Genomic DNA, 13,779 nt, shown 5'->3' on the forward strand with positions numbered 1-13,779 from the left:
TCCACTGGCATGTGCTTTAATTTGACGAGGACAATGGGATTCATCATCATGAGAACACGGGTACGAAACAGTTCTGCGGTTTAAGAACATGAGCGTGAAGCAGACTTTTGTCTTTGGGTCTTTCTTTCTCAGCGAGCGGAGCAGAAGCGGTCAGACCCGCCCCGCTGCAGAGCGTCTACGACCGTCTTCCTGAGTGGGCTGAGTTTGTGCTCCGACGTGGCTCCGCATCATTTAGTCAATCGGGATCCAGAGTGTGAAGTCCTCCTCATTACAGGAACGTGTGGAATAACATGAACATGGCTGTTTACGGTCTAATACAGACGCTCCCCATTCAGCGTATATGTCAGCTCAAGCACAATTACAATTGGCAGCTGTCAGTTAATGAACCTTTTTGAACTCTATTTTTTAATGAGAAAAATTATATTACGGACGTTTTTTTTCTCCCTCTTGAAAGAGGAGCGTGACCTCGTCTATGCTCTTTGAATACATTTTAATTGTCACGTGTGTCAGAAGCTCTGCGGCACCGCTAACGGCTGCATTCAGATTCATCAGCCCCGGTATTATTGATGGTAGATTGATCCCCTGAGAGAAGCATGTTGTTGTTCCTCCTGCGTGTGCTGCGACACAATCGTAATATCAATTATCTGGTCTCAGAAATAGATCTAACGCAACAAAGTGGCAAATGCAGCCTAAGGAGAAAGAAGGGTTGACATTTAATTATGGGTTTTAAGTTGACATGCGTGTGGTGACAATGCAACGCTTTGTTATCACAGCTGAAGTGCCCTTTTAGGCCTTTTATTCCCGTCCCTCCGGTGGAGCTGCTATAAACTTCTTGAGCTTGTGATTGCTTTAAAAAAACCATCAATCCATACAGGGCCATGCTTGGACGTACAGGGAAGACAACATGGCTTCCGTCAGTGTGTTTCTGTGAAATGACTCCCCCGTGCTTGACGATGAATAGCTGGGCCCTCGCAAGACTGTGAGCCTCGTTCCTGTCGGATGTCGCTTGTTTTCTGTGAACTGCTCTGAGATAGAAGGAGGGAGCGGTGTGCTGTTCCTGCTCTGTTCATTGTGTAGAATTTGATGAGAAAACTCGCGTTACAAAGCGAGTCCTAGGGAACAAGCAAAAAAAAAAAAAAATCAGATGCAATAATAACAGAAGGTTTTCTTTTCGATGGCACAGCGAACAGCAAAGTGTTCTTTGGACAAACGCTTGTTCTGAAAATCACACGTTTGATTGTTTTTCCTTTCACAGAAGAGAAGTCATTTCTACCCAAAATGGCACACAATGGGCAGACTGCGGTGGGGGAATGCGTGTGTGGTATTTACATGTCAGCTGAAGATGGTTATCCGTGTTCAGACTTTAAAGGTTGCAAAAGGGCAGAAATGAAATGTGGAGCAGCTTTTAATGCGGATGACTCATTTTTCGTCGTCGTCGCGGCTGCAGAACAGATTAACTTTCCAGAGACGTCACTGAACTCTTTTCTTTTTATTTAATGTCACTTTACATACGTGTAAAACACACACAAAAAAACATTCCCAAGAGGTACAGCAAGGCGGACGCCCAGAGACGTGACGATGGACGGCGGTTTCCTGCTGCTAGATCCTACTCCAGGGTCCTGATAGAGTTAGCAACAATAACACAAATCAATACTAAGCACATCAAGCCTTATGAAAGTGAACAAGTAGGAATGACAGTGTGTGTGTGTGTGTGTGTGTGTGTGTGTGTCCGTCCACTTTGAGGGCTGAACTGAATCAGGAGGGATCATAGTGTCAGACAGGAGCATAATTAGAAAATGGCACCAAGTAAAAAATGGCACATAAAGGAACATTGTCTTTAGTATAGAAGAAAAGTTTGACATTTTGCGTTTTCTTGAGTACCAGCACCTCTGAACACCAATTAAAGCAACAGTGTAGCATTTGGGGGGGGGGGGTCTATTGGCAGACATGGGGATATAATATTCATAACTATATATTTAGTGTATAATTATCTGAAAATAAAAATCGTTTGTGTTTTTGTTATCATAGAACAAGTCCTTCATATCTACATAGAGGGCTAGGGCTAGCTGTGTTGCGCCGCCATGTTTCTACAGAAGCCCAGAAAGGACAAACCGAACACTGGCTCTAGAGAGGGCCTTCCGCAGCTCTCCGTGAAACTGGCGCAAAGTGAGCCGCAGAGTGCGAAACCATGGTAACACCAGCTGACGTATGACATTTTTATCGCTCCTAAAATAGGTGACGGTGCTGAAAGACACCCCGTTCCCTCGGTTTTACACCTGGTGGCTCACGTTTCCGGTGCCAGGGCGGCTGTTCCCGCCTGTTTCCCATCTTTATGCTAAGCTAAGACAACAACAACAACAACAACAACAACCTGCTGGCATAGCTTCATTTTTTAAGCCTGCAAAAACATGGAGGGTGTCATTCACCACGATGTCAAATTGTTCCTTTTTAAGTGAATCGCATATTGATGTCATTTGTGCATCATAACCAGGCTGGGTGGGGCTCCGTCCACCCTCCTCCCTCTCAGAGCCAGAGTGAGAACATGTCGGATGGAGCGGGACACTCTCAGCAGGAGCTCCTTCAGCCCGGCTCTGTACTCGTTTCGGATCAGGCAGTAGAGCACCGGGTTAAGACAGCTGTTCGCGTGGGCCAAGCACACCGTCAGGGGGAAGGCGTACGCCTGGGTGTTGTAGAAGGCCTTGCTGAAGGGCACCAGGTCAAACTTGATGAGCACCCCCCACAGGGTGAGAGCCTGGTTGGGCAGCCAGCAGACGAAGAAGGACAGGACTACGATGGTCACGGAGCGGGTGACTTTGGAGCGGCGGCGGTGGCGTCCTCTCTCGCACTCGGACCTCTCGGCGACGCTCCCGCCGACCGCGCTGCCGACGACGCGCCGGCTCAGGATGAACCTCAGGAGCAGTAGGTAGCACGCGGAGATGACAATCAGGGGAACCACAAATCCCAGTAGGACTTTCTGTGTTTGATAGAGTCCGAGCAGGACTTGAGGATCCCAGTGGCCGGAGTCGGAGTCAGAGAACCGCACTAAGCACAGCTCGTCGTCTACAGACACCTGTAAACACAAGAACAACAACAACAACAACCGCGTGAGAGGTTTCAAACCCCCCAAAAACGGAAACGTGGAAGTTCGGTCTGCATTCAACAAACCTGCACCGTGGTGGAGTAGAGCGCATGAGGCAGCGTAGCCACCAGCGACACCAACCAAATGGTCAAACTGGCCCACCTGGCGCGAGCGGTGGCGATCCGCGGGCTGCCCATCTTCAGAGAGGTGACCAGGGAGCGGTAGCGGGTCACGCTCATGGCGGTGAGGAAGAAGACGCTGGCGTACATGTTCAGGGTGGTGACCGAGCTCACGATCTTGCACATGACCCGGCCGAAGGGCCAGCGGAAGTCCAGCAGCGTGTCCACGGCCCAGAAGGGCAAGGTGAGGACGAACTGGAGGTCCGTCAGCGCCAGGCTCATCACGAAGCAGTCGATGGAGGAAGAGTGGTGGTGGTGGCCCCGGTGGCGGGAGTGGAGCAGGAACAGGGCCAGGAGGTTACCCACGAGCCCCAGAACACACACCGGCAGGTAGACCAGGGCGATGATGACTCGTACCTGTCAGACACACACACACACACACACACACACACAATAAACACGATCTTGACAACCATGTATTCATTTCGTTCATCAGGATTGTGTCAGGAAGGTGGATGCTGATGCTACACCTACTGCCAGGTTCGCGCTGTCCGCGTGCAGGTCCAACGAGGACTCCTCGGACAGGATGTGGAGCCAGCAGTTCAGTGACAGGTTCAGCGCTGCGGGGTTAGGGGCCGCTCCCGTGGAGCCGAGAAGTTTGGAGAGTTCGCGCTCGTCCTCCTCTCCGCCGCACGCGCTCACTGCGGCCAGGGGTCCGGAGGCGCTGCCGTTGCTCTGCATGATTCTGCAGAGGATTTATTTATTTATTTATTTTTAAAGTTACGGCAGGTTCTCCCCTCTCCTCTTTGCGGCTTAACTTCCAAAGTGTGGGTGCGCAGTTGTGGATGCGTACATCCCCATCGTTCAAAGCCCCCCGGAGTTGCGTGATTTATCCGATGCAGAAATAAAGTTTACACCATGAGGTGAGAAGGCTGATTTAATCCGCGTCAGACTCAGGAGCGCGATGCTGCCGCTTCTCTCTGGCAGTACCACCGTTGCAGCATCCTCGAGGCTTTTATATACTCGCGGAGGCGCTCCTCCAAACCGCTCGACGAGTGCGCACGCGGAGGCTTTTTAGTGCTGTTGTGATTCACGGATGAACAACCGGGGGGTGGGGGGGCTCGTGTTGCATGGTGGGAAAGATAATTTAAGCAGTCTGATTAGAGTTTGTTTTCTCTGAACTTTCTTCGCTCTTGGATTGTTCTTAAAGCTCAGAAACGCAGCTTGAAATGGATGTTCTTCTGCTTTATTTAAATTGTGTGTGTGTGTGTGTGTGTGTGTGTGTGTGTGTGTGTGTGTGTGTGTGTGTGTGTGTGTGTGTGTGTGTGTGTATGCTTTACGCTTGCTATTCACTGTTTGTCAAATATCCCCATTTTTTGATAATCACCCTCTCTGATGTAAAAAAATCACCTCTAATATTATCAGAGGAAATGATAGATTGCAGTTCAAACAACTTTCAGTCTTTGTGAGGGAGCGAGAGAGGTGTGTGTGTGTGTGTGTGTGTGTGTGTGTGTGTGTGTGTGTGTGTGTGTGTGTGTGTGTGTTTCTGATTTCCATTTCTTATAGGTCACTGTCAGTATTCACAGGACGCTTCAGTATGGTCAGCTGTGCGCTTTAGAGAGAGTCGTCTTCTAAAGCAGCCTCGACAGTCCAGACTGGATTTGCTGGGACAGTCCGTAACATCATGACTGATCCTCTAAAACGACGATGCGTCGGGGTCTGATTTTAAAAGTCCGGTCATGACCAGTTCACACAGTTCACTCTCATCCCCGCGTCTTCGTTTGGCTCCATAAAAGAAACCATCACTTATCTGTTCACAGTTACACCGAGATGGATGGAAATGAAGAACCCTGTAGGATCTCTGTGAAGATTTCCCAACACGACGTCATTTCATTTTCACACTTTTATGTTTTCGTCGCACCTATTGGCTGCATCTTTTTTTTTTTTTTTGTCTGTATCGTCAAGGTGAGGGTAAAGTAAGAGCATTTCTCTTGGTCAAGGTGAAAATACAGACCATGTCCATCTGTATTCATTGGAGAATAAAGATGTAGCCTATATGATTATGCAGATCAGGTTATGAATGAGAGTGGCACACGGCGCTCAAAGCTTTTGTGCTTCATTGTTTACGTAACTGCGCTCCGTAAAGGGGTTCACGCTAGTCGGCTCTTTGCTGAGCTCGTTTATTGTCCTCGCTTTGTGTCATTCTTTGGAGCGTCTGCAAGACAAAGGGACTCGATAACGCTCTCAACGTCTCCCTCCGACCATTACTGCAATGCGTTAATATAGCAGCAGCGGAAGGCGAAGATCCAGCCGGTATCTTTAGTCCTTATACCTCAGAGCGGTGACGTGTGTGTGTGTGTGTGTGTGGGGGGGGGGGGGGGTCAAACACACTTTGACGTGGTTGATTATCTGATGTTCGGTTTCTAAGTGGATCTATAGACCTCTATATCACAACACCACACATGTCCCTGCTTCAAGCAGCCTGATCACGCATTCATTTCTGACTCCCAGTGCCAGTTTGGAGATGTAGTCCCTCCACCTGGTCCCTGGGCCCTCCCTCGGGGTCTTCCTCCCAGCCGGTTCGTTCCTGGAACACCTCCCTAGGAGAGGCGGCCAGATGGCATCTTCACCAGATGCCCGAAACCACCTCAACTGGCTCCAGCAGCGGCTCTACTCCGAGTCCGTCGCGGACGACCGAACTTCTCACCCCATCTCTAAGGGGAGACGCCTGCCGCCCTCCCGAGGAAACCCATTTCGGGGTTTCCTCGTCCCAACCGCTTCACGCTCGGCTGCGAAACCGATCCAGTGAGCGCTGGAGGTCACAGCCCGATGGAGACATCAGGACATGACCTCGTATTGTCCCGTTAGCGACAGCGCTGTCTGCAAACTGCATTCCGGTGACATTTCAACACATGCGGTGTGAAAAGACCATCTTGTGGGACGCTTGAACATCAGCGTTTCATAAAACCCACACGCGACACAGATGTTGCCCTCGTTCTTTCGCTGAAGACATCGAGACGATGACAATGTGTTTTGAGATGCAGGTTTTGTCCTTGCAGACTTACAGCCGCGAAGACTCCGTGATACGGATAAACTGAGTCTAAAGGAACGGTTGATGAGGACGATGACAATGGATGTTCTGGACAGACGATGGGGCAGAAAACGTGTGCAGCACCAGCAAACCAGAGACAACGATTAACGGGTGAGTTGTTGTTGTTGTTGTTGTTGTTGTTGTTTTGATGGACTGAGTGTAACAGACGTTCAATCGCTCTCCTTCAGATGCATTTAATGACTGTTCTGCATCGATTTTTCTTCGGCCCCACTTGGAAAAAGGCACATCACATAATTACACGACCAGCCAATAATTATATTTCCACATAGAAAATAACAAATACTTTTGCTCTAAAATTGAGATATGATATCCGACATTTTTTAAAAACTGTATCCCACTTCCCCACATTGACAGCTTTCATGAAAATAAAGCTTATTATGACTTCTTTTTTTTTTCACAAGCCGCAGCAGCTTTTGCTCATTAAATACTTAATTTTTTTGGGGCCGAAATCATTTTTTTAAAATTTTTTTTCCACATATATTGCCTCATTACTTATGGAATGCAAATCTCTTTCAAATTGGGACACATGGTTACTGAGAGAAACAAATCCCTTCAGGCTCTTCCAAAAAATTAAATCAGTGGAGTAAAACGTTTTAATTCTCTTGTGCTTCGTCAGCATTGCAAACTAAACTGTTACAAAGTGCAAATCCTTTTTTTTTTTTTTTTTTGACAAACATTTTCATAACATATACTTTAAAAGTCAATAACAAAATACAGCAGTGAATATTCATTTGTGTTGTTTAGCAGATCATACCGCAGCGTTGATATATATATAATATAATATAATATACAGGCTCCACCGGGACCCAGAGGCTCCGTTTTCCAAAGCAACAGGAACAATTACATTTGTTTGGATGACCTCCTCGCTGACTTCCATCCGAGTGACTGAATTTCAGTTAAATCTTTTAAACTAGCAGCTTGTGGGTATGAGTGGCAAAACACACCGTAACGCTTCACTCTCAGCCTCTTCAGGGAGAGACGGACGTTGAAAAGCAATCAGAAGTCGCTCATTTGGATGCCGCGCCTGCGAGCGAGCCGACTTTCCTTTTCCTACGTCTTTCCCCCTTTTTTTTCGGGGAGATTCCCACGAGGAGATCATCCTGGCGGTTAGAGGATGGGAAGTCTACCAAAGCGGAGATATGTGTCCAGGCTCAGAGCTTCTCCATCAGCCTGCACAGAGCCTCAACACCCCTGGAGATGGAGAAGAGAGGAACGGGAGCGACGTCTCGCGCTTCATCCATCGACTGCAGGGAGCGGGACGGCACTGAGGGGCACAGACGTGGTGGACGTGAGTGTGAGAGTGTGAGAGTGTGTGTGTGTGTGTGTGTGTGTGTGTGTGTGTGTGTGTGTGTGTGTGTGTCTATGTCTACACACCTTTGGTCTGTGTGTACTCTCCCTGGCTGGGTTGGCTGTAGGGGTCTGGGTGGAGGTTTGAGGAGATGAGCAGGGAGAAGGAGAGGAGCAAAACCTGGACACGGATAAAGAAAGCAGGTCAAACACAGAAGACAGAGGTTAAAGACAAACGAAAGCCCAGGGAAAAGTAGAGATGGAAGTGTTGGGCATAACCTACATACCATTTTGCACAAAAGATAAGCGCAGGCGCTAACTAAAACCTCAGAGGTAATCACAACAGTGGAGCACAGGCAGTGGTTTAATGATAGGCTCAGGCACTGTAGCGTCGATTATGTGTACACCGTATCTATTATTCAGTTGTTGCAGATTATGCAGTCTGATCAAATTCTCAACGGTGCAAATCAATGCAAAGTTTGCGTTTGTGTGTCTCACCAGGAGGCAGGTCCCTCGGTGCGTTGTTTTACCGGAGCCGTTGGGAAGGAGAGCCGCCTGCAGCCGGCTCAGCTGCTCCAGCAGATCACTGCAATGCAAATACAGACGAAAGAGGCTGAAGTTCTATTACGCGAGGGCCCACAGGCATCATTTCCTCACCGTCGACTAAAAGCAACAAAAAGAGGAGCGGCACGTGGCGGAGGAGCGCAGGTACATTCAATTCACCGCAGCACTCTGCAGCACAATGACGAGGAAGCAGACGTCAGAGGACGCCGTGTGCGGTTTGTAAATTGGATGGGCTTTGTATTCTGTCCATTTTACACTCCGCCTCCCCAGGTCCTGATTTTAAAGATAAAAAAAAGTTTTCTTAACTGGGTTGTCAGCATCTGGGGAGGGAGGCTCCAGGGACAGAATACAGAACACTGACAGACGCACTCCGACACATGGCGGTTGGTAAATGACCCGTGAATGTAATGTAAACCTAATTGATAAGTGACAAGATCCCAACAAAGCGGAAAACGGCCGTTAGCTGCAGCCCCTGTTGGCTGATTTGAGGACTCACTTGTTGGTCTCCTCCAGCTGCTGGATCTTCCTCTGCAGCTTGAGGTTGTGAGCGCCGCAGGCAGACATCCTACGGAAAGCGACAGAAGAGAAAGAGGGGAAGTACGGATACAGTTAGACGTGATGCTGTGTTAGGATGTTGCTTTTGTGATCCCTTTCGTTTCGCTCTTTGCTTTCCGCTGCGGCTAATTTATTTTAGTCGCCGTGAGTCACGCTCCATTACGGCCATACGACTGAGCCGAACCACGGCCGATAATGAGACCACGTTGATGCGCTAGGTTTGTTGTACAGGGGCAACAGAGCGTGTGCTTGAATGAGATGCGGATATCACACGCGGTCAGATGTTTAAAGCTCATTTGGTCGGTCAGGTTTTTAATTGGTATCCGCAAAAGGTTTGCTCGGCGACTCTCTGCGATACATTTAAATCAACTTTGACAGACTTCAGATGTAATTAAAATGCATCTTTATTGATTCAGGGGGGAGAGAACAACATGGCTTCTTGGTTTATGTGTATAAATCACCAGTCGCTGGTCACAGCTCGTCCATCTTTGGACTCCAAACTCTCAATCTGTTCTCCTCTCTACGTCTCTGATTTCAGATGTGTCTGCGGTCCTGGCACCTCCACACAGTCTCAGATGATTCAGCTATTCTGAGGTGAATCACTGATGGAGAGAGTTTTAGAGTTTAAGATCAAGCGGTCCTACACAGGGAGGCTAGTGGCTAAACCTGGAGGGCTCTGACACACACACACACACACACACACACACACACACACACACACAGAGTCATGTGGGGATACTCCTGCATTGCCCTCTCTTTCAACATACAGGCTCCACCACTCTGCATGGTTTGTGGAGGTGTGATGGGGGAAGAAGAGCCAACAACGGGGGAGGCTGGGCAGGATTTAACAAACGTGGTGACTAAAGCTGATTTGGTGACGGGGCTCATTCTGCACAGCCTGGAGGTAAAGGAGGAGGAGGCGCACTAAACTGAGCTCCGTCTTGGCAAAAAAAAACAAACCCTGCTGCATCTTCAGCCTCAACCTCCAGCTGCAACACGGAGCCTCATCAGCTGCTCTTTTGTGCGTTTTCTGTCCGACAGACCTCAGATCAGACAAAAGAAAAGCTCACAGCTGTACTGTTTATTGTCAAACTGTCGCTGGAAAATCTTCACATTCTGTCACAGTTAATTAAATATGTCGGTCGTTAGCGTGCTAACATACTAAACTAAGTTGTGTTATCTTTTATCAATGTACCTGAGGCAGCTGCTCAGGAAGCTGCAAGCTGTGCTCACTCTCATAGCACTTTCATTCACCATCTAAATGTCCTGGTACAACACATGTGTGATGGTTTATTATTACAAATAGGAGTGGCTCTGCAGCAGACTTGTGTTTTAACCTTTGTTGACTTCAGGGGTAACGCTCATGCTTTTGAATTGCCCTGATTTCAGCTCTGTGAAACTCTTTTTGTTTCACAGAGTCGTGACAGCTGCCACCGCTCAGCTTTGTGTCTTTCATTCCAAAACAAAACACTTTTCTGCTGCTACGAATTTCCCTGTGATGTTGAGAAGCTGAGTGCAGCCGGCTCCTACCTTCCCTCCAGACTGTCGACGTAGTCCCTCTTCTTCCTCCGACTTTCTTGAGCCGAGTGCTTGTTGCGGATTTTCCGCCGGATCTTCTTCAAAACCCTCTCTTCAAACTGGTCGGGGTGATGAAACGCAGGGGAGGAGAGGCACAAGAGAGGAGGGAGACGGGAAATGTTAAGTGAGAGAAAACTGGGTTGTAGGGGAGGGGGGGGCAACTGGCAGAGGTTGTGTAACTGGGGATGCAGATTTAGATTTTTGATCCATGCATGTGTGTGTGTGCCAGAGAGAGAGAAGAGGCGGCGAGTGTGCGTGGTTGCGTGAAGACGATCTGCCCTACATATGTGTACGTGTGTGTGTGTGTGTGTGTGTGTGTCTGTCTGCCTGCTCATGTACCTTGGACAGGGGCAGTTTGCTGGGTAAGTTCACGCCTTCTTTAGCCAGGAGCTTCTTCTCATCCTCGTTGAGAAGGAGCTCCTGCGGGGAATGCTGGGAGATCCACTGCGCCTGCAAACCAGACGGACAGAATAATTCCAGTTAGAGCGACTCTCTCTTGGCAGTTTACCCAGAAGGCACTCTGGAGTGGACCGGTTCATAAAATTCTGTTTATTTTTCTGCATAAGGAGGGGCGGGGGGGGGGGGGGACTCGCTGGCTCTCAAGAGTGGGACAGGTCACCTTTAAAAAAGAAAAAAAATGTCTCTGGTCAAATTATACAGAGAAGTAGTGGACCGTACTGGTTAGTTCATACTTTATTCATTCGGAGCACAGAGACGGAATTCTTTTTATTTAATGGGCCCCGCTGGTTAGAAAGTTTGACTACAAAAGTCAAGTGAAGTTTGGTTCAAAAGTTTGACAAAATGTCCCTCTTTTCACAGAAATATTCCACTCTTCTCTGCTCACTTTCTGTCCCGGCGTGGACAGCAGGAGGTCCTTCACCGTGAGCGTGTGACCGGAGGTTTGGTCCGTGGCGAGGTAGTGCGCCAGGCCCAGCGGCTCTCCGAGCTCATCCGACTCCCAGCCTGCAGATTGAACCCGGAGAAACTCATCAGTAAACTTCACAGAAATTGCCCTCGTATGCCATTCAGACAAAAAAACACAACATATTTTTGTGAACACCTTTTTTTTTTCTTTTTTTTTCTTGAATCAGACCTCTGAGACTGCGGCACCCAGCTGTTCTTCTACGAAAACCTTTTTACGAAATACATGTCACACTTTTCTCTGCGTTTGATGTCTTTGTGTTGTTGCAGATCTGGTTCGCTCATTCAATTTGAAAGGTGTTTTAGCACCGAGGGGTCAATAATCAGCAAGGCGAAAGGGGAACATTATTCAGAAGAACCCTCACATGATGAATTGCACCTATTATCCTTTATAAATAGTCAGAAATGGGAAAAACCAAATGATTTGCTCTCTGAAAGGACCCTGGACTGTCAAAAGGCTCAGATAGTAGCTCTCATTATTCTGCAACAGAAACTCAAAAGAATGAATCTCGATTTATACCCGACTGTCTGCTCTGGTTCACATTGTTCCCTTCAGTGTTTGTGCATCTTAACACGACAGTTGTGCTCACTATTGAAGCGGTCTGCTGTTTCACAGTTGCTTTATCGTTTTCCTCCTCTCATCTGATCTTACCTAGATCAATGGAAACGTCCGATGTCCTCTCATGCTGTGGCGGTTGGTTCTCTGGAAGCGGAGGCCGAGGGAAAGGCCGCGCGTCGAAGGCCGGAAAGACGGAGCAGAAGGTTGGGCGGAGGCTCTCTCTGGGGTCCGCCGGCGCGTCCTCGTTGATGCCGCTGTCGATGGTGCAGGGCGACCACAGAGGGGACGCCGGAGCGGAGGAGTCGCTCCCGCCCAGCAGGGCGTCCAGGAAGTCATCGGCGGCACTTCCCCCGGGGCTCAGGGTCTGAGGAGGAGGAAGAGGAAGAGGGTACGTGTGAGCATCACCCCAAGACACCACCACCGCCGCCGAATAGACCGGTTTAATCGGATAATGGTATTCCCACACAGGAGCGCAGACAGAACGACACACCGGCCGTTCGTGTCCTTGAGCTCGTTGGCCCGTGACTCTGTTGTCTGAGTCACGGTTGCAACCATACAAGGAGGCGCAACAAGACTAAATGAGCTCCCGAGATTGAGCTCGGTAACACGCGGCCGTTGTTGAGAATACAGATCACACTTTTTTTTTTTTTTTTTTTTTTTTTTTAGAACTGCGCGGAATGACCGCCGCCGCACTCACTTCGTGAATTGTGAAAGCGCTCGGTCGATTGCCGTGGCAACCGGCGGTGTCGTCCGGGTTCCTGAGCAGGAGGTCGATGAAGTCCATCCCACCATACACCTGAAACAAAACAAAAAAAAACCACGACTCTGAGCACCGGGTCTAACGTGGAGATGTTCATCCGTTTCTTTAAGGAGAAGCCATATGACCCATTAAATTAATATACATTTAACCCTCTTCAAAACTCACTCAGTCTGAATCCATCTCTGACTGAGATCCGACAACAAATGTGTCTTACCTTGTCTGTATTCAGCATCATAATTCCAACATTAAAGCAGCAGCTGATGAAATTACAGTGAAACTACCCAGCAGAGAAAAAAAAAAAACCCGACAACACAGAGAACCGGATCAATACGTTCCTCTCTGTGTCTCGATGTCTGGGAGGAATGCCTGAGTCTGTTGAAAGGGACAAAGTTGAAAGGCCACATCAACACGACGGTATTCCTCGAAGCCGGCTTATCGCTGGCCAATCGAGTCTCCAGCAGCTGAGCCAATGGGCGCAAAACGAAGACTCACAGGTAGCCTACAGTGACCTTTGGTGTCAACATGATAAGGATATGATTCCCTGTGTGGTTTCACATTCATTTGTTGTTGGGCAGGCAGGTTTTAGAGCTGGTTCTTGTTCCCTTTGAAAGGCAGAAGAGGGAGGGAGTCTCTGTTTGAACTTTAATCTGACACTGTCAGTAGAAAGATCGAATGTATTTGATGAGATTTTGGTCTCATCCCTCAAACAAAAACGGTCTGCTCCTTTCTTCACTCATCAGGTCACTTTTCCTTGAAATCAACCTGTGGGACGATCATAAGATAATTAACAAGAGAAAACATTTCTTCGGTGTATAAACTATCTTTTAGTCTCACGGCACCATGACGCTGACATTAGTGGATTTGAGTGAAATATCTCGCCAAACTTTTACAAAAACATCACAAACTCTAAATTAAATCTAGATCTTCTTTGAACAATGACGACTTATGTCTGCTTTTCTGTAGCAGAACAACCTCACGGCGCCTCACTCTTGCTTATCTTTATTGCGATAATAAGGAGCATCTGTTTCGTGCTATTTGGAAGCAGACGCATCGTAAAGCAAAAGAAATTGCGTAACATGTCCTCAGAGCGACGCAAGAGGAACACTCACGCCTGTAAAGACGCACCTAACAATTATTACAGCGGGGAAGATGTCCTCTCCAGCAGAGCTGTTCTACTTCTCTTCATTATAGAACAAGTGCAATCAATCGTTTGTCCTCTGGTTTACAGAAGAAATCAACACAATC

The 13,779-nt window shown here is 48.2% G+C and overlaps 2 protein-coding genes across 2 annotated transcripts; both read right to left on the reverse strand.

The window, feature by feature from the left end:
- Window positions 1-1,504: 1,504 nt before the first annotated feature.
- LOC137892437 (relaxin-3 receptor 1-like) lies at window positions 1,505-4,165 on the reverse strand. Its single transcript, XM_068737552.1, has 3 exons — window positions 3,733-4,165; window positions 3,166-3,615; window positions 1,505-3,070 (listed from the first exon to the last, which is right to left on the reverse strand). The coding sequence occupies exons 1-3, from the start codon at window positions 3,937-3,939 to the stop codon at window positions 2,471-2,473; spliced, it is 1,257 nt and encodes a 418-aa protein (XP_068593653.1). The 5' UTR covers window positions 3,940-4,165; the 3' UTR covers window positions 1,505-2,470.
- A 2,724-nt stretch (window positions 4,166-6,889) lies between these two features.
- Window positions 6,890-13,029, reverse strand: LOC137892438 (cyclic AMP-responsive element-binding protein 3-like protein 3-B). Its single transcript, XM_068737553.1, has 10 exons — window positions 12,749-13,029; window positions 12,472-12,570; window positions 11,868-12,138; window positions 11,139-11,257; window positions 10,634-10,744; window positions 10,247-10,353; window positions 8,658-8,726; window positions 8,096-8,183; window positions 7,685-7,778; window positions 6,890-7,574 (listed from the first exon to the last, which is right to left on the reverse strand). The coding sequence occupies exons 1-10, from the start codon at window positions 12,767-12,769 to the stop codon at window positions 7,462-7,464; spliced, it is 1,092 nt and encodes a 363-aa protein (XP_068593654.1). The 5' UTR covers window positions 12,770-13,029; the 3' UTR covers window positions 6,890-7,461.
- Between the last annotated feature and the right edge of the window lie 750 nt (window positions 13,030-13,779).

This window comes from Cebidichthys violaceus, unplaced genomic scaffold, assembly GCF_023349555.1.
Source record: "Cebidichthys violaceus isolate CVI_PGR_0920_01 unplaced genomic scaffold, fCebVio1.0.p SCAF_8, whole genome shotgun sequence".
Lineage (NCBI taxonomy): Eukaryota > Metazoa > Chordata > Actinopteri > Perciformes > Stichaeidae > Cebidichthys > Cebidichthys violaceus.